The sequence below is a fragment of the Lycorma delicatula genome, chromosome 5, assembly GCF_047948215.1.
Source record: "Lycorma delicatula isolate Av1 chromosome 5, ASM4794821v1, whole genome shotgun sequence".
NCBI classification, from domain to species: Eukaryota; Metazoa; Arthropoda; class Insecta; order Hemiptera; family Fulgoridae; genus Lycorma; species Lycorma delicatula.
Genome location: NC_134459.1, coordinates 129180799 through 129202276, shown reverse-complemented (window position 1 = coordinate 129202276; position 21478 = coordinate 129180799). Strand labels below are relative to the sequence as shown.

The following is a 21478-nucleotide window of genomic DNA, read 5'->3' as shown; positions in this document are numbered from 1 at the left end:
GGATGATGCTTGGTCGGGTCCGGCTGCTCGATGGGGTTTGGGACTCCCAATTTAGTAAAAATTAATTTATATGCATAATTAAATGACGATAGAAGCAACTGCGATGAAAAACAACCATCATAGCAATAACAACAAAGCTCCAAAGTTTAGAGCATTTTTGGAGTGGGGTGTGATTTTGCAAAAATATTTTTTGTAGATTTTTTTTATCATTAACAAACGCGCCCAAGAAAAATATAACCTTAATTAGGCAAAATCTCAAGATACTGAGGCTGACCTTGCTCTACAGCCTCACCCCATTGACCTTTTAAGTTGAAAATTAATGGCATCAGTGCCCCATATATAGAAGTAATACTTTCCCTTCCTGATCTATATTTCTATCTAGACAGGAAAGTAATATTGAATATCCAGTTTCAAAATGATATATAAATTTCTTTGAAATAATGAGTATAATATCTGAGCATAAGTAAATTTTTTTGCATTTCAAGAATTACGTTTTTTTTTTAAATTCAGAAGTGGATACCTTTCTGAGGTCTACCTGCAGAAGAAAACATGTATAACCAGTTGTGTGTACTTGCAATTAGAGTACAGTATTTTTTCATTAATTTTTTTTAATCATTATTTTATACTGATGTTGATTCTTAACTAATTTAGTATCACCAGTATATCTTGTAATGCAACAGTGAGTTGTTTATTTGCATAGTACATCCACTGTACCAGTATACAAAATTATAAAATATCCTAGACAACAACAAACTACCCTGATAGTAGTAGAGTGTCCTTTCTCACATTTACTCTTTGTGCTTAGCTTTGATTTTTTCTTTTCCAATATTGGCTCTGTTGTCATACATAGATTCTGAGGATGCCAGTGATGAAATAATCTCTGCCTTGGTGAAGTATCTTGGTTAGATTTAATTATTTATGTAGTTGATTATTTCATTTGAATAAATAAAAAGCTTTACTTGATTTATCATATAAATTATATTTATTACAATCTTGATTATGTAATTCACATTTATGTATATTATTAATTATGACTTACAACATAACAATATGAGCCTTCAAACGATAGACCAAGACTGCCAGATTTTAGTGTGGAGCCGGCATATATAGTGTGGATGAAGCTGAGTAAGCTGTCAGGAGCTGTGTTCAGTATAGAACTGAGTGAACTGCCATGAGCTGTGTGAGCAGTATGGAGCCGAGTGAACTGCCATGAGCTGTGTGAGCGGTATGGAGCCGAGTGAACTGCCAGGAGTTGTGTGAATCATATGGAGCCGAGTAAATCGTCAGGAGCTGTGTCTCAACAGCCAGAGCTTTGGCAATAGAACCATGACATTATCTGATTAAAGGACTCCCTGTTGGCTGACTCAAGGGCTTCATTTCTCAATTGCCTCTCAAATAAAGCTGGGCATCTAATCCCTCCCAGAAAAAAATACATAATAAATATAATACATGTATTATGCAATAAATCACAGTTCTTTAATGCAAATCCTGCAGATTTCTTAGTAAGACACTTTGTGTGTGCAAAATAAATAATATTTTCTTTACAAAAAAACATAATAAAGTAAAACTTGATTACTAAACAGTAAAAAATTTTAAAACTGCTTGATACCCATTTCTTACTGCTTAACATCCTACATTACATTTATAAAGATACATACCCAGATTCTATCTAACAAATATACTAACAGTTTTGACACTACTTTAGATAAAATTTGTTATGTTGGTTCAAAAGATAGGTTATAACATACATAAATCAAATGTACAACTCCCTTGTATATTTTGGTCTTACAATCTTAAAAACAAAATTTAGATTTTAGGTTTTTTCATTTTTTAAAACTTAATGGGTAATTTTATTACTTAAGACTCAACTATCGCAAATTTATACTTAAGAAGCAGATAGGATAAAAGAGTTTTTACTGATACCGATCAAGTACTAAAAGTGAGGGTTTCATAAATTTCAATTACCATATTTTTTTAATATAAATAATTTTGTATTATTCAATTATAATGTAATATAAAATTTATATAATGTAGTTTTATTATGTAATTATGTATTGTATAAAATATATTTATTTTGAATTTTTTAAATTTTTACAGATATCTGTTGATGAGAGATTGCTGGAGTTATCAGCCACTAACACGGCCAAAATTTTCTGAGCTAGTCGAAGATTTAGATAGAATATTAACAATTACAGCAAATGAGGTAACCCCATGCTAATTAAATAAATTGTTGGTACATTGAAACACTTTTTTGTGATTTTTTTTTTTTAGGAATATGTCTAAAAATAATATTAACATTTTTTATTAGTTTTGATTGTCAAGTTTTCTGTTTTTCTTAGTTAAAATTAACCATAAATTTTTAAAAACTTATTGATTACCTTTATCTTATAACTAGCTGCGGAGGCCCGCCCTGCAGGCTCTCCAGGCGGGCGGCATCTCGGAGTGGGATTATTAGGTGTCTAATAATCTCTTGTTTAAAAATCTTTTTTGAATGATGAAAATTGCTATAACAAAAGTTAAATTAGAAATTTAAGCCTAGAAATTGATACTAACGAATCGGAATTTTCCACTAGTGATTTGTACATTTCGGTGCCTACGTTTTGATTATAGTTCATTATTTTATGAAGCAAAACAATCACATAAATAAATAAAAACTATGTAAAAAAAATTTTTAAAACACCACTTAAATTAAACGCACTGAAAGGTAAAAAAATTTTAGGACAGTATCTCAGAATGGATTTGACAACATGATGTGATGTGTAAGATTATGTGAGTCATAGCTTCAAATTAAAAATTTGATGTTTTTGCCGATTTTTTCTTATGCGTGTTTGCACCCCACTCTTTAGGCTATTCATCACGCAAATGGAAAAATTGGCAAAAACATCACATTTTTAATTGATGCTAAGACTTTTACATAATCATCACCATCAAAGTTTATCAAATCCATTCTGAGATACCATCCTAAAATTATTTTTTATATTTTAGTGCGTTTAATTTAAGAATGGTATTTTTAAATTTTTTTTTACATATTTTTTATTATCTACTTTTTAGTGCACTTAATATAAAAGTGATTTTAAAAAGTTTTTTTTAATATTTTTTTAATTTTCTACTTTTTAGTTTTCATAAGTTTATACTTTACAGCTGTGCTAGCGTTTAAGCGTATTTAGCTTAAGATCTATCAGTATGTTTTATGGTGGGTGAGTAATCGAAACATAGAGGTAAACGATTTAATTTCCGGATAACCGAAATCCGGTCGATCAAGAGAGTACCCGATGCATTAAACAGTTAGCGCTCGACCTACTGATACATACGCCGTTTGAATCGTGAAAATTGGACAAATTTTAATAATAGAGATATTATGGTGGCCATTTTTAATGACCAATTAAAAAGCTTGTAGACTTTGAGAGTTACCTAAAAATTTCATTGAAATTTTTGATGGGTTGTGTTTGGTTTCTTTGTAAAAAAAATTTTTTTTCTCAGATTATTTTTTCCTGTTATGACCTCAAACATGTAGACCAGTCACAAACTAAACCTGAATCATATAGTTTAGAAGCCAACACATTGACCACTAAATTAACTGGTCAAGTTTTAGATAAAAAAATCGTCAGTAAAAAAAAATTTAAGTCCAAAAAATTTGCAACAACTTATTTTAAAAAAAAACTTTTAATTGTGAACAGGGGCTCATTCTCAAAATTTACATATTACAGCTAATAGAGATATATAGGGTAAAATAATTTGTTGATTTTTTTACTAGTTAATAGGATTGAGCTCTCTAGAACATATTTTGATATTTTGAACCAATATGTATTTAACATTTACAATTGTCCCATCTAAATAGGTGTTTAATACTCTAAATAGTAAAGTTTGCAGTAAGTGTTAATAGTTTTTTAAGATATTTTTTATTTATTTATAAATGTATGATTTTGAGTTAAAGGAAATTCACTTGACAGCAGTAGCAATTAATTTTTTTTTTGTCTAGGAGTACTTGGACTTAGGTCTGCCTCAGTTAGACACTCCACCTTCCAGTCAAGAATCAAGCGCTGGTGAAGATCAGTTTCCGTACCTGTTGTAGATTTATGTTAATTTGTACATGATTTAAAAAATTAAATATGTACTGCGTCATTGTGAAAGTACAACAATTAATATTGTTGAGTGCTATAATAAGAATGTTAATAATATGTATATTATAATTTTAAATATGTTATAGACAGTAATGTATAAATACATAATTAATAGTACTCTTTTTTTGTAATGCCTTGATGGTAATATAATTATTCTGTTTCTAGATTGTACAAAAAGCTTTAAGAAAGGTAGTTATTTCATTTATGTTTACCAAACTGATTATAGTTTAAAACTATAGTGTATTATTTCAGGTTACTAATAAACTTGAAGATAATTTGTAAACTAGAGGTTACCTTTTGTCAAATTTGCTGAATCTACCTTCAGATCCTTTAAAGCGTATTTAACAATAAAAAGGAATACTGAAAGACTAAGGAAGATAAGTAACAAATCCTTCAACACTATTCTTTGAGTAGGAAAAGAAGATAAAGAAGAAGGAATAGTTAAATTACATATTTTATAAGTTTTTGAGTATTACTAAATGGGAATTTTCTATTCAGCTTTATTTACTCTGGAGTTGCAGTGTTGTCACAGTTACAATTAAAACATTTTCAGTTTCAGGTTAATTCTGAAATTCAAACATATCTTTTAAAGGTTAAACTATTTCCTAAATTTATAATCTTTAAATTACTAATTTTTACAACTCGAAGATAGATTCATAATTTAAAAGTACTAAAATAATCAGTTGAAAACATAAAAGAACATAAAAACACCTAACATCTGGTGCAACCAAGTTCATCGTGAAAAAGTTTATAAATTATTGTATCAGTTATATTAACTGATGATGTAGCACTTTGATATCAAAATTTTTACCAATTAATTTATCATAAAGCGTTCAATGTGATGCATAATTGATTCTTATTTTGTAGTATAAGGCAGTTTTTTCTCAACTTCTATTGTCAAAAAAAAACTGCTAAGTATTTGATAAATATATATATAATGTACAGATAATGGCATTGTATCTGAATTTTAGAATGATTTAAGTTGTGAGTGACTGATAATAAATAGTATAAAATAGTATATAAGTACATAAAAAATAGTATCCAAGTTGATGATATATGGGGAAAATGGCTTGTCAAATATTAATGTACATTGCATTTCAATGGTTTTTTTTTTTTTTGTAAATGTTTGCTCAGACATAAAAATTGCCCATTTTCCATACCTCAAGATGTAACTTTATCACCTTCTAAAATTAAATGGGTAATCTGATTCATATAAAATTTAAATTGGGCACATATAAAACATTTTTTAATGCTAAAGTACAATTTAAATCTTTTCTCTTTGTTTAAAAATGAGCTACTAATAATTTCCTAAAGGAATCTTTTCTGGAAGTTAAGAAACACTCTGCAACCGGAAGTTAAGAAACATGTAAGTTATATTGTTATTATCATCTCAAAGTCACTGTTACATCAATATATCAGTTTTTTATGAAAATCTCAATTTGAACTTTGTTGATTTTTATTTCAGTTTTGTGTAGTTCAGCACAGAAATTCCACTGAACTAATTTAATAGACTCCTTTAATTGAATACTTTAAATTTAATACATTCTGTTACCTTTAAAAGTTTGTAGGAGGCAATATGTTATATAACACATATGTAATAAAAGTTTAGGTGTAATAAAAGCATCTCTTAACTGTAATGTTGTAAAACATAATCAATGACTAATCAACATTTTATTAGATATAAGTAGATAAGTAGATAATAATAATGTAAGCATTAATATGGCACCAGTGTTTCTCAATATTATTTATTATCGTTACAAACAAGGAATACACTAAGAGTATCATGAATTATTATTAAAATTTTAAGAGATATTTTTGTTTATTATCATGAATGTAGGGTAGAAATGATACTAATAGTAAAATCTTAAAATTCATTTTTAGGTTTATCGCCATGACAAACAGCTTGGTGATATCTTATTTGTAATTCTTTAATGTAAGATTTGTTTTAATTGTTACAAGCATTTTAAGAAGAGTGGTGCAGATTATTCTAGTCATTATTTGATATTTTTATTGGTCTTCGGAATTGGAATTTTAGTGGCATTTAAACTATCATAAGCAAAAAAGTACAATAGAAATGGAAAAATAGAAAAAAATTGTATTTTTAAGTATTAGTATAGGATTTGTAATAAGAATCATTTAAATGTTATCAAAATATTTAAATTAATTTGAAAGAATTATTTTTAAAAGAAAATCTAAAATTTAAGTTATATTGAAATTTTAGAGTTGGATTACATACTTCTGATGTAGTATTCTGCTAGAAGAGTGCAGCAAGTACCCTAATTAACCAGCACCTGATCTGTTGATACAGAATGGCATACAGTAATTTCAAGATCTTTTTTTTTGGCAAAAATTGTAGAGTATAATATTATATATTTATTAGTAGAGAAATAATACCTTGCAAAATATTTTTTTCTCTTAGAAGTTTTATTTTTATTTATTAATTAATTTTATTTTTTATTTAATTTTTTGTTTGTTTGAGAAACACTGATATATTCAGTATTATTTATTGTTAAGGAAAATCTGTAGAAAATTGTTGTAAAATAAATTTATGATTAACCCATCTTTAATATGTAGTCAGTAATATAAATATTTTAACAAATATAATAATTAATTACCTTCATTTAGTAATTTTATTTTTTTTTATTTAAAAACTTATACTCAATGATTTTAATGTTAATATGTTAAAGGATTGACTTGAAAATAGATACAATCATTAAAATAAATATAAATTGTAAATTTATGTAATTTTTATTCTCTTTGTTAATTATAATAATTGTTTGTTAATACATTGATGGTAAGGAAAGCAAAAATGTAATTTTAATGCAATGATTAACATTTTGTTACATTCTGATTAACAGACATCACTGTGGAATTCTTTCCTCTTATTTGTAAAACTATAATATTATTAAAGTTTACAAACACTTCTATATGTTATCATGAAATTTATGTTTTTTAGTAATAAAAAATAATAGTAGTTAAATGCTAGTTGATTAACTGAAATGTTATAAATTAACATTAACATTTAGTTTGCAGCACTATTTTCTTAACACTCATTTTATGATAATGTTATGAATTTTTAATTTTCTACAGTTAACAGCTCTGTTAATCAGTCCTGACAAAATGTATCTATTTATCAAGAACAAATTACTTCTACAATATTAAGGTTTTTTAACAATTTTATTCTTTTTTTTAATTTGAAGTTCAAAAATGAAAGTGAATGGAATACTATGGAATTAAAAAAACACATTTTCTTAACTAGATTTATCTTAATTAGTGTACTAAGTTACATTAAGAGTAAGAGAACTAGTCAGAACTCTTAATAGTAAGAGTTTATTCTGACCTTAGGTCAGTAACCGGGCTAACAACACACGCACATAAGTGATTCTTTGCAGCAGGATGTATTATTGTTTCAGAATTTTTAAATTATAATGTGATAAAAATAATTAAATAGCAATTTCATAGTATAATTTAAAAATATCAAATTACACAAACAATTTCACTTTTAAACGTGGAAAATAATTTTTGAAATCCATACCATCTCAAAATGTAAAGTTGATAAATTTATGAAAGGTAATTTGTCCTTATACTATTTTACTAATATTATTATTACTATAAAAATAAAATGTACAACACAATATATATATATATCAAAGGTTAAATAAATGCCATTTGCATATCATAAACAACCATTACAAAATGCGTTTAATATTTCATGCTGCTAAACATGAAAAATTATCATCTATTAATAATAAAATACAAAACAAGGTTTATATTTTGGAATGGAGGGAAAATTGGTTAAACCAACAACTCTTTTAAAAGTTATACAGGCTTAAGAATTCCAAGTGTCATGCATAGGTTCCAAAGCAAAGTTTTTTCAGATAAGAAATGACATACTAATACCACAGAAATGTCAAGTAATATACTAGGCCCAGCCATTGTACAAGCTTGTGTTGTCACAAGCAGACTGAGTATACTACTCGGCCTGAAAATATCAATTCCACGTATCAAATTGAAATATTAATTATTATCACATTGTACACAGTAATAACTATCATATTTACATTTTTTCTAATTATAAACAATACGTAATTAATTCTTTTACAACCTTTATTTGTACTAAATTATTAATTTTTAATAATAAACAAAAGCTTACTTGAATTTTCTTCATGCATCTAACTCAAACTTCTTGCAAGTTCACCATCCTTGCTAAACGAATCGCTCAGAGTCTACACGTATAATATAAGGTTCTGTCATTTCATCTATCAGTGGTTCCAGTTTTTCATACTCTTTTTCAACATTTTTTACTTTTTCACAGTAGGATTTCCAGTCATCTTCATTCATGGAATTCATTTTCTCCATAGTTAATTTTTCAACATTTGTGAAAGAAAATGTGTTACGACATGTTTTATGGCTGACCATACCATCTCGATCAGATTCAAATCAGTGGGAGCCTAATAACACTATGCTAATTTTTTTTCAAAAGTTCATCCAAGTATATTTTTATACTTAGTTTTATGTAACTTTACTAATGCATAGAACTGTGGTTTCAGTATTTTTAAACTAAACAGAATGTGGGTTTTTTCCAGCCAATCGGTCATATCATTTCTTCTGGAGTTAGAGTTTGGCACTTTATCAATACCTGTATTGTGATAAAGGGCGTTATCAACAACTACTACAGACATTGGTGTAAGATTTGGAATCAATTTTTCACATGCCCATTTCATGAAATTGTCTGTATTCATGTTGTCATGGTAGTCGTCACTTTTCGAACTGGCTTTCCAAGTTAGTTATGTGTTCGGAATAAAACCAACTTCTCCTCCAACATGAATTACTATTAAACGATCACCTTTATTAATCGGCACATGAAGTCCCTCAACAATAAAATCAGACCACGACTTTGTCGAACAATGTGAAATTAAAACGTACATTTCATCCAAATAAACAATTGCAGCATTGCTTTGTCTGTACTTAACCATTGTCTGCAAATATTCAATTCGCTTACCTGATTTTCAGATTTCTCAATTAAAAGTTTTCTATTATTTTCAGTTTTACGCCATTTGAAACCTTACTCTTTCAAAATAACAGCTAAAGTTGACTCACTGCCTTTAAAACCAATAGATGACTGAAGTTGTTGTGCCTTATTTTTTTTTAAATAGGTTATTCATTCTTCTTTGAATGAAATTCATTAACTGTTCTTTTAACTATATCTAAATCCAAACTGGCCAGTTCACCGACAGATTTCAAACATCGTTTATAATTTTTCGGCGTGCTGAAAGAACGCGATTGGGATGTTGATTGAAGAATCATGTCTTTTTTTTCTCTTCCGAGTTATTGAACCTGTGTTCTTGATATCCCACAAGCAGCAGCAGTTCTTTCTTCACACTATTGAATGCTAATTATATGATTGTCGTCAGTTGATTTACCTACTTTTAGAACTTCTTTTTTCATAAAATCATAATAATTATTGATAATTTCACTTGCTTGACTCCTAATTTTTTTTCTTAACTACAAATTTAAATTTTGCCATAACAAACCACATTAATAACGCACGAACAAAAATAAAACAAAAAGTAATATATTATAAAAAATTTGTGAAAAACAATGAATAATTATAAAATAATATAACCACACAAAACCACTACCCGAATACCTTCACTGAACACAGTGTAAACTGGACTAAAGTTTATTTCTTTATACACACTTTGTGTACTATGAATGACGGATCTAAATATAATTGTGACAAAAGTCATCATTTCTAACTGCATGTATAAATTTTTAGAGACCTGTATCTAATACCAACCACAGCATTAGTCATTGGTTAAGGAATTGTTATTGTTTACAAGATTGAGTCATAAGCATTTTTATACATGTAATCAACTTAAGTGGAAAGAACTGAAAACACAACATTGTGTGTTCTAAAAATGAAATAAAAATAATAATTTTACACAAAAATATTGTTTTGGAAAACAATAATATAATGAGATGTCAGCATGTGATGTCACAAGCTCGTGGATTTGCTGGGGCATCTATACTAATAATGTGGCTTGCATAAGTTAGTATTACTATTAATTTAATGTGTTTGAAACATATGTTGACATTAAATTTAAAATATAAACTTCTTTAATGACAAACCAAACCAAATTTATCATAAAATGTTTTTAAAACTTATTTAAAACCATTTTCAGACAGTATTTTGTAGCCATCTTCAGTGAAGGCACTACTTTTCTCACTCTGACATCACCTGAGATATTCCTGTTGGCAGATATTTTTTTTTAAACAGACAAATATTTATAATAAACTGGATTTGAATTGTAAGTTTTAATTTAGAGCATAAGTGTTGTGTGTGTTTGTGTTTTTATACTAAATAATAAATTTAAAAACGTAACTCAAATCTAATGCACTTTTCAATCACAATCAAAAAAGTGTCTGCCTAATTAAAAAAAAAAAAAAAAAACTACTAGCAGTAACATCAGATTTGTTGTGAGAATAGCAACACCAGCACTTCTGAGAATGGTCACAAATCTGACTTTTTTTTAAATTTGGGTTTGTTTGTCATTGCAAAAGATCATATTTTTAAGATAATGTCATCGTCAACAGTCATGGACAAAAACAAAACAAATATTTTGACATTTTTAATGTATGATATTGGTTTATCAAATTGTCATAATCGTTTTAAAAAATAGTTGTAATTTTTTATTTAAGTAGTCTTATTTGTATTTTAAACTAATGTAAATTATTTTAGCTACTACGTGTTAATATTCAGTTACCAGAACAAATTCCACATTTCCTGAAATATATGCATACAGTATTAAATTAATAATAATTATACATAAATAAAATTATTTAAGCCTTATTAAATAGTAATGGAGAAGTAGTTTCTTTTTATTACCTTAAGTATCACAAACTTATTTTTAAAAATAATGCAGGTACAGAAATAAAATGTACATACAATATTTTACTTTGCTGTCTCTTTAGTTACTAATTTAATCATATTAGTAATCAGTATTTTGTTAATTATAAATATGTTTTTATTATAATTTTATGTTTTCCAATAAGCAGCTGATTTATTGTTTGTCATACAGATTTTATTATGTAGTTTTTCAGTTTACATTTTTTAGCAGTATTTTGTGTTTGTTTAAAACCAATAACTGAAAATTATTTCTGGCGTAGATTCTAAATATTCAGAAATTTATATTAACTTTCAGTTTATACGTCATGAAAATTTATATCTTACTATTAATTGCAACATATCACTTGATCACCTTAGTCAGCCACTTAGGTACTGAATTAGTCATTACTGTTATTTAATTCTAAATTAATATTTATAAGTAAATAAGGTCTGAATCTTATTGAGGTACTGAAACCTTCATAGCCTACAAAACTTCTTTTCATAACTTCTTATTAATTCATTAATGTGTTGCTGACTGGTTTAAAATTGCTGTGTTGTCTACTAATTTGATGAGATTGTAGCTTTATGGCAAAAATTGCCACAAATTTTCAAGCATTATTTGTTTCTAGCAAAGGTAAAAATAAACATGCAATTTAAATGAATCCATAAAACAAAATCCTTTTGCAAATAGAAGAGATAATTCAATTTTTAATATGTCTGTCATATCATGTTTAATTTAACAAAATAGAATCTTAAAATTTAATAAAAGATGCCTGCGGGGAAAGCATGCTTAATCGTAAACCAATGTTTAAACTTTCAAATTCAATTTTTTAGTTCAAATTTTACCTTTACTTCATTTCCATGAAGTTTAATACAATATTAGAAAATATCAGATAATATTAGCATGAAGGGAATTTGTTCAAAACAAATAAGAATTGCCTAAATGAATGTAGAATACAAAATGAAAAGAATATATAAAAAGCATACTTAAAAGAGAATGCAGTGTTTAGAATGAAAGAAAAGAGTGAAACAACATAATTTCTGATAGCAGAATTCTCTAGATCCAAATTGGTTATAAAAGTTTCATAATTGCTAGATAAAACTTTTAGATTAATAGGTTTACAGCTAAATAATGTGATAGTAAAACTACTTCACATTGTCATATTACTTTTTTGTTTACATGCAGTCCAACTTTTAAAGTAGAGTCCGTCACAGACAGATGTAAATTCAAAAACGTCTATATCTGTTATGAACATGCACAGACAGTTCAACACTTACTAACTTTACTGTTCCCTACTAAAATAAAGATGTTATATTTTAAAAACATAAGTAAAAATTAAGTCAGTAATCATATAAGTTTCAATAATCTCAAACCTGACCAGTAACTGTTTATATAAGATTTATTGATATTTTAATTATTTTATTTATTTACTGGATCAAGACACTTGTTATTTTAATTAATTTATAATTGTTAAATAAGGCTTAAAATTTATTTTAATCTGTTACTTTATTTGTTATAATTTATTTTATTATTTCTACAAAAATTATAATTATTTTATTTTATTTACTTTTTGTCTTTTATTTTTTATAACATTAATTTTTTAAATAACTTAGTATTATTAACTTACCAGTGAATTTCAAACAAAACATCTATCATTTGGGCAAGTAGGTTGCATTATTGGAATTTAACTATAATGAGTGCTCAATGAGTACCAGGTCAGGTTCAGTTCAGAAGAATTTTTATTTTTTAACCTTATCATAACAATATATATCTTTTATTGCAATCATAAGGGAGAGAATATGTGGTGAATGACATTCATAATACACTGATAATTAGAAAAAGGACAATAATATTTTTATGTTCATATATATATATATATATATATATATATATATATATATATATATGTATTTTTCTAAAGTCATACTTATAAGACCCATATTCCTCTGTACCAGTATGTACCAGTAGTATTTTTATAATCAAAACCAACTTGAACAACCCAAGTACAGAATTACAAAGTAAATGAAATGACACTTACCTTACTATTATTATTTTTTATTCCAAAAGCACTGCAGGATCCCAGTTGGATCATCAGTTGCATGTAAGATATATTTATATAAAATTACATAACAAATATAAAAATTATTTATAAGTTATTTATAGCTTTCACATTTATAAGTTATCAAAATATAATACACTTAACTTTGAATAAAATGTACTTTAAATTAAACATCATCCCTAAATATGCTAGGATAAAGATAAAGAATTCCCAATTTAATAAATGAATAACAAAAACAAAAAATTTTTTGGAAAGATTTAGAATGAAGCAGGAAATCAGACATGCATATTAAAAAAGAAATTTTACAAATATAAAGTTATATAGTACACATTTCCAGTTAATTCAGGTCTTGGGAGTTGTAATGTTTGATTATGTATTTAATTTGATCAAGACTAACATTGAAATTCTTAAAAATAAACTTTATGAATCCAAATATGTTAAAATAAATAATTTGATAAAAAGTAGAAATAATAATTATAATTACAGGGGTTTCGATGATTGTAAATTGCAGGAAGACATTGTAACAAATGATGCTCATAGTGATTTACATTTCAAAGATGGATGTAGATTAAAAATTATTTAATAGTAATTGTCTTGAGTTGATTAATTTTACCTAATGTTGACCTTGATGATAAGGAAAAGTTTATCATTGCTAATGCATTTAAATTTAATTTGAATGATGGTTATAAGAATAACATTATTAAAAATATAGTAATTGATTCTAAAATAAGTATTAATAAAGTAAATCCTGATGACAAAGAGCAATTCGTAACATCATTAGCAGTAAAATTCATAAAATTATAAGTAAAAATTTGACTTGCAAACCAATTTCCAAAAATATTAATAAAAAAGTAATTTATGTATTAGAAAATAATTTCAAAGAAATAAATAACCCCACTAGTAAATTTTTAAAAATAACTAAAAGTTTAATAAAGAATACCTTAATATTTTTAATTGTAAAAATAACTTAAAATATCATTCTAGATTATACCCATTTGAACCAAATTCACCAAAAGCAATGGGACTTCCAAAAATACATAAACCTGGTATAACTATGTGACCTTTGATTGATTTCACAACTGCTCCATCGTATATTATATAAAAAACAATAGATAAAATACATAGGATAAAATGAATTTTGGTTATAAATACAGTATAAAAAAAGGATTTGAATTTCTAAGTAAATTAAAAAATTTAACAATTGGAGAAAAACTAGAATGTTAAGTTACAATATTAGTAATATGTACCCTAGCATATCCTTAGATAAAACAGTTCAAATAATAAAAAAACAAATTAATATACAATAATGAAGACCATTGTTTATTGATAATATTACTATTGTTAGAAATATTTTCCAACAAAATTACTTTAAACTTAATGATAAATATTATATTCAGGAAAATACTTTACCATTGGATTTTCCATTATCAGCTATTATGTCCGAGATTTATTTACAGGATTTTGAAGATAAAATTATTTGCGGCATTACTCGTATACATGATATCCTACTATGGACTAGGTACGTTGATGATCTTGTAGTTTATAATCCCATTATACACAATGAACATTTAATCATTTTGAATAAAATCAATTCATATTATAATAGTTTAAAATTTACTTCTGAAATTGACATAAATAGAAAAATAAATTTTCTAGATGTTAGTATCAAAATTAACAAAAATAATCAACTTTTAATGTTAGTATATAGGTAACCCACAACCAATAAAACTACAATACATAGAAATTCAAATCATCTGTGGTCACACAAAATTAGTACATATACACACATGGTTAAAAAGCACTCAGTTACACAATACAATAAAAATAAAAGTAAATTAAATAAAGAAATATGCATTATAAAACAAATTGCTAAACATAATGGTTATAATGTTTCTTTATTGATAATATAGAGAAAAAACAAAATTCAAAAATTAATAATACTACCAATTCTTATCACTATAAATGACACAAAAAATTGACAAAGTATATTTAAAATATTTATACACTGATAATGTTGTTGAAAATATAACTAATATCTATGATAAAAGTAAATTTAAACCGGTATACAAGACAATCATATAATAAAATATTTAAAAAATAATAATCACACTGACTTATATAATTCATGTAGAATTTATAAAATAAAATGCAATGATCATGACCATATATATATATATATATATAGGTAAAAGTAATAGATCTTTTAAAACTAAATTTTTAGAACACATTAGAAATTATAAAAATGGTAAATTGAATTTATCTAATGTTGCTGACCACCTTAAAAATAACAAACTTACTGTATTTGATATTCAGACAAATTTGGAAATAGTGGAAATCAAAAGATTTAATTTAAATAATAATAGTAAAAGTCTGGATATTTTTGAAAGATTTCATATATGTATATACAAAAGAAATTCCAACTTGATCAACTTTAGTCAGAATATGAAGATAAAAGCAGGAACAGATGGCAGCACATTTTTAGATAAAAATAGATATAATCATAATCTATATAAATAATTTAATTCAAATCCACTCAGTAATGTAACATTGGCTGGCCAGGTTACATTGTATAAATTTTCTATTTATTTTATATTTAATTTTAATTTTTAATTATGACATCGTATTTATATACATGTAGTTATTTTATTTAATTGACTTCATATGTTTTTGTATACATGATTGTAATTTTAATTTTAATTTAAAAATTTTTATGTTTGATAAGTAATTTTATATAAATATATCTTATATACAACTGATGATACGGGATCCTATGAAAGTGCTTTTGTAGTAAAAAAAAAAATAAGGTAAGTGTCATTTCATTTATTTTGCAATTCTGTACTTGGGTTGTTCAAGTTGGTTTTTGATTATAAAAATACAATATTTATATATATATATATATATATATATATATTTGTTTTTTTTTTAATTCAAATAATTTATTAATTTTTTTTTCAACTGCTGTGCAAATACAATTTAAATTACAATACAATTTTAAATGAAATATAAACCACCAAAACACAGTAAATAGATATTAAATAGGTACTTACTGTGTTTTGGTGGTTATATTTCATTTAATATTATAAATAGAGAATATGTGTTTATTTTGATTTATATAATAATAAAAAAACAAATTTTAATTTTAACGGTCTTTTACTTTGAGAAGTACGATAAAAAAAGTAAACTATAATCCATTTTGTATAACAGTTTGAATTTCCAAGCCTGGTTCACACTTTACAATACATCACAAAAGATTTTAACATGTACTGTAAAGACAGAGTTAAAAATATTACTGACACATATTATGTAGTATAGATTGTAAATTCTGATTGTAAATATTTTTTAATAAATTATATTTTATACAATTAATTAATTTGCATTTATTGTTAATCATGTATTATTAGAAATTAAATAATGTTAATTTTTAAGTATTAATAAATTATAAATAGAAAAATTAGTAGATTTGTATATTTAGGTATTATTTGTATTATATTTATTTATGTGTTTTCTTTTTTAATTAAATAATCAGTTAATTGTATAAAAAGATTACAAGAAGAACTTTACTTTAAGATATATAACTGCATAAATGTTAAAATAAGATATGTGCAGAAATATTTTAATGACCTATCATCGATACATTATTTTTAATGGTTTGGATTATTTTTCTTCATTAATAAATTATTAATACTATATAAAACAATATTACAATTATTATTCTATATAGATGCCTTACTAAAATATCACTGTTTTTATAGAGGAAGCTGTTTTATTATTATTATTTTATTTACCTTTTCATAGTTGCAGACTAATTACAGACTACATCATTTTTCATATCTGACTTCGTTACTTTTAAATGAACTTGATTGTACTGGTAAGAAAATTTCATCTACAGAATTAAAAAATATGATTTTTAAAGAACGAACTTAATCCTGCTCCAGCAACTGTCAAGTCTAGTACTACTCATCTCCTATCCTCTTACCCAGAGCCAGTGGATTAAGATCCATATAAGCAATAAACACTTAAAAGATTTTGATGCCCCGTATATGTTTATTTTTCAAAATTAAACAAAACTTATAGTAAGATGGAAAACAATTTTATTTTTATATACTTCCATTTTATTTAGCTTTGAAAAGTTTTTTCTACTTTCACCTCTTGACAACAGTCAACAGTACTTCGGTCTTCCAAAATTTTTGAATGAGCTGCACAGGATACATACATGGCAAACTTATTTGTTTCTAAAAATTTTTGCTGCATCCCCTTATAACACCCAGGCATAATAACAGCGTTTTCATAAGACTGACTCCTTCATTTTAAAAATTTTTGTTGGCTAACTTACCATAAGTACTGCAACACTTGATTTGCTAGAAAGGTTAAAAAGCATTCAATGGGTTGTCTATCTTTTAAACACCTAAGTACAATATGTAACTGTCAATATGTGACAGTTCTGGAGTTGAATCAATTGACAAAAAATAATCAGAATATTTTACTTTAACAACAATAAGCAAGAGGACCATTTGAGCCATCAGTTGAATGAGTTTAAAACCACCTCACAGGGGTTTTGCACATATTTATTAGGATTTTCTTTTCCATAATCTCCATATTTCACAATGTGAACTGCTAAAACTGGATTAAATGGATTTTTGTGCTCAAGCTACCTAAAATGTTTCCATTTTGCAATGATTCAAATCTTTCTTTTGTTTCTCGAAAAGCGAAACCACATGAGCTAATGTACGATAACAGCCATGGCACATCTCAAGACATTTTCTCAATAATCAATCTTCCTAAATTTATTTTTTCAGCTCTTGCCCCAATCCTACAACTTTTCTATGAGTTAAGTATGTTAACAGTCTCAGTGAATAGTGATTTTTTTTTCATGTTGATTAATTGTAATAGTATTTCACCAGTCACTGAACCCTTCTCTTGTAACAAATATGAGAAATTTTTAGGACTAAACATTTTAGAAGCAAAACAATAAACTGATCCCATTGATGGTAAATGTAATAACCACTCTCTTGTGTTTCTCACCAATGACTTTTGTCCCACCAAAAGGTTTATGCGAACAGTATGTTGCTGGTTTACCATTACTGAAATGGCATTAAGAATTGTGATAGCTCATTGTGGTGTTGTTGACAGTCACTGAGTCTACAAGCAGTCCAACATGTCATCTGCAGAGAAATCAAGTCACAACCCTGGATTTTTTGCTGTATATTTACTTCATCTTTTGCAGACTGAATCATTACACCACCATCACTTTATCCCAACAAACTTTCATTTTCAGCAATTACTTCAATCTCAAAATGTTTTGTAAAGCAACTTCCATCAACATTTGCAATAGAGATATCAAGAGAATTTACTGGCAAGGTGAAGTCAGGAGTGAGACTTGTGCTAGATGAATTTGCTAGTGACACCTCAATGATTCCAGTGTTAATTGGATTTGATTGCACTTCAAATAATATTTCACTTCATATAATTTGATTTGAAGTGATCAAAGTGGTATTTATTCCAATTCTGATGATGTAAATTTTTTTTGATCAGGAATTGGTATATCATTGTATCATGGTATTTGGCTGTAACAAACAATAATTGAAAAAGCTAACAACAAACTTGTAATACTTTTCTGGCATTGGTTATTTATTCTTATATAGTGAAACAGTAATTATACTTGAAAAAAGTTACTTAAGATTTCTTTTTTGGGGTGGGTGTAATCTTTGAAGTTTTATTGCAAGATTATCTTTCATTATATGTTTAAATAAACCAAAAAGTTTTAAAAATTCAAAAAAATTGTATTTTTTTAATTTTCTGCTCCAAAATCACGTAATAGAATTTGTTAATTTTCCTATGTTTACTATGATAAATAAAAGAAAAAAACCATTAAAAATGTACAACCAATAAAAAGTTACCTTAAATTTTCTTTTGAGGGGGTAGTGAATTATGATGAAATTTTATAGTAATATTATTACTAAAAGTTAATTAAGATTTTAATGATATTAAAAATTTAAATAAACCAAAAAAAGTTTTGAAAAATCAATATTTTTAAATTTCAATTGCCTCCCCCACTCCTAACATTACCCAAAAGGTAATTTTGGTAAGGTTGGTTGCACTACTACCATGCCTAGCAAGACATTTAAAAAAAAATCAGTTAAAAAATATAGCTTTTAGATTTCTGTTTTTTGTTTTGTCAGTAAATATATATTTTTTTTTAAGAAGAAATATAGTGTTTTAATTTTTTCAGGTTTAATTAAAAAAATATGAATTTACTTTTCAAATATTAAATACAAAATAATTTAAAAGAAACTAAACAATAAAAAAAAAAAAATAGGTCTACCCAATGCAAATATTTTTTTTATTAAAAAGCAGTCTTGTCATTTCTGTTTTCTAAGATGGATTGGTCAGATTTTTTTGTTCTAATTCCAAGATTTTGAAATAAATACACCATAACGTTATTATAAATTCATCATAGACATTAACCTTCATTCATCGTGGCTATAAATCTTCCTCTTCACATAAAAGTAAAAATTAACTTCTGGTATTTTTCCTCTTTCATAAATGTTCTGATTAAAAAAACCACTTTCTTAACTGTTTTGTAAAATGAAGATTTTTAATTTTCCCACAGAACTTTTGTTACATGTGAGTATTATATAAAGTAGAATATTGTTTTTGACCATGACCATATATTTAGGTTAAGTTGTCAGCAGTCCAATCAATCAATCCTTTTAATGGTTGTAATACTTACTATCTTATATTTAATTTCTTAATAAGCAATGCAGGACATCCAGGTTAAAGGTATCCAAAAGTAACAATGAGAGAACCACTATTTAATAATTTAAAAAAAAATAAACACAAACTTACAAAGTAGGTTAGTTAAATTCAATTTGTGTAGCTTTTGTAGTTCAGTAGCATCTAGATTGATCTAGATCTAACTCTTACCAAGTGTTTATGAGCATCTGCAGCTTTATTAGACAAGCAGCTTCAACAATTCTGAATTTTAAATCATCCAAATTTTGAACTTTTCTGTGGTACACACAACTTTTAATAAATCCCTGAGCAAAAAAGTCCAAAGGAGTGATATCTGAAGACCTATAGGTGGCCATGCAGTTGGACCTGTCACCTCGTCTTCACTTTAAGAAACTTGACTTCTCATTCAATCCCACATCCGGGAAAAAAGTTGTTCAAGAATATGGTAAGATCTCGATGAAAGTGTGGTGGGGCACCATCTTGTTGGAAACTGAAGCCTGTAGGAATCTTGAGGAACAGCAAAGTTCTCAAGATGTCAAGATAATATGTCTTGTCTCAGTGCACTCCATGAAAAAAAAAAGTAACAAAATTTTTCTGCAATCCTAACCTGATATTGAATTTGGGTGTCTCATTTTCAATTACAGTGGGGTTTTCAGTATCCCAAATTCAACAATTGTGTCTGATAACTTTCCCACACATATGAAAGGTTTCTTCAACACTAAATGACAATGTATCAAGATAATTAGGATTGTTTTCAACATGGTGCATTACCGACATAGCAAAATCATAGGTGGGGATCATTTGATTTAGAGTGATGAAGGAATTGTAACTTGTACACCTGCAAACGAGGCTGCTTACTAACAATGTTGTGAATGGTGAAACAAAAAATTTGCAGTTTGTAACTTGCCCACCTAATTGACTTCCCAGGATTGGCAGTAAATGCATTGTGTAAACAATTCACAGTTTCATCATTAACTGAAACTTTTGGATGATTTCCAGTTTATAAAACCAGGCTTCCAATTATCTCTTAAAATCACTGATGAACAGACTTGGATGTAGGAGGATCGATATTCCATTCAGTTCATACATGCTGTTGAACACACGTAACTAATCAAATTTAACTGACCAAAACATGCACTGAACCTTCTGTTATGGGGTACACATCTCGACTGACTACAACTGCATTGAGAGTCAGCTTGCCTGTGCATGCATAATCCGCTGACCTTGAGTAAACAGAACAAATCTTGGGAGATATTTCCCATCGATTAAGCTTATGTTTAAGAGATTATGACAACTAGTTCTCTAAATATAGGCCACTACTTTTGGATACCTTTAGGCTGGACACCCTGTAATAAACGCACATATGTTCTGTTATTGAACTTATAGTGCAACTTCAACTTATGAAAAAATATAATTTTGTAAGGCTGTATATGGTTAGAGTAATAGTTAAGCTAATTATAATTTCTAGAATCCAATATTTACATTGTTAAATCAACGTAACTGAAACCTGAATTTAAGTAAATAGACATAGTCTATCAGGTTACCATTAAAAAATTCTACTGTTAATGACCAAAAGTTAAAATTCTTATTGTTTCCATAAAGAGTAATGGATGTGAAAAAGAACAAAGATAAAAATATAAGTAGGAATAAAGAAAAGTTCCAAAGACAAGACAAAA

The 21478-nt window shown here is 26.6% G+C and overlaps 1 protein-coding gene across 2 annotated transcripts in view; it reads left to right on the top strand.

Moving 5' to 3' along the window:
* Nucleotides 1–16813, top strand: part of LOC142325390 (fibroblast growth factor receptor homolog 1-like) — a 194376-nt gene extending 177563 nt beyond the window's left edge. The window contains exons 19-20 of one of the 2 annotated variants that reach the window (XM_075367110.1): nucleotides 2098–2203; nucleotides 3980–16813. In XM_075367110.1, coding sequence (XP_075223225.1) covers nucleotides 2098–2203; nucleotides 3980–4072 — 199 coding nt within the window. In that variant the 3' untranslated portion in view covers nucleotides 4073–16813. The remainder of the gene's footprint in view (nucleotides 1–2097; nucleotides 2204–3979) is intronic. The other variant, XM_075367111.1, reaches the window with a different exon arrangement.
* The last annotated feature ends 4665 nt before the right edge of the window (nucleotides 16814–21478 follow it).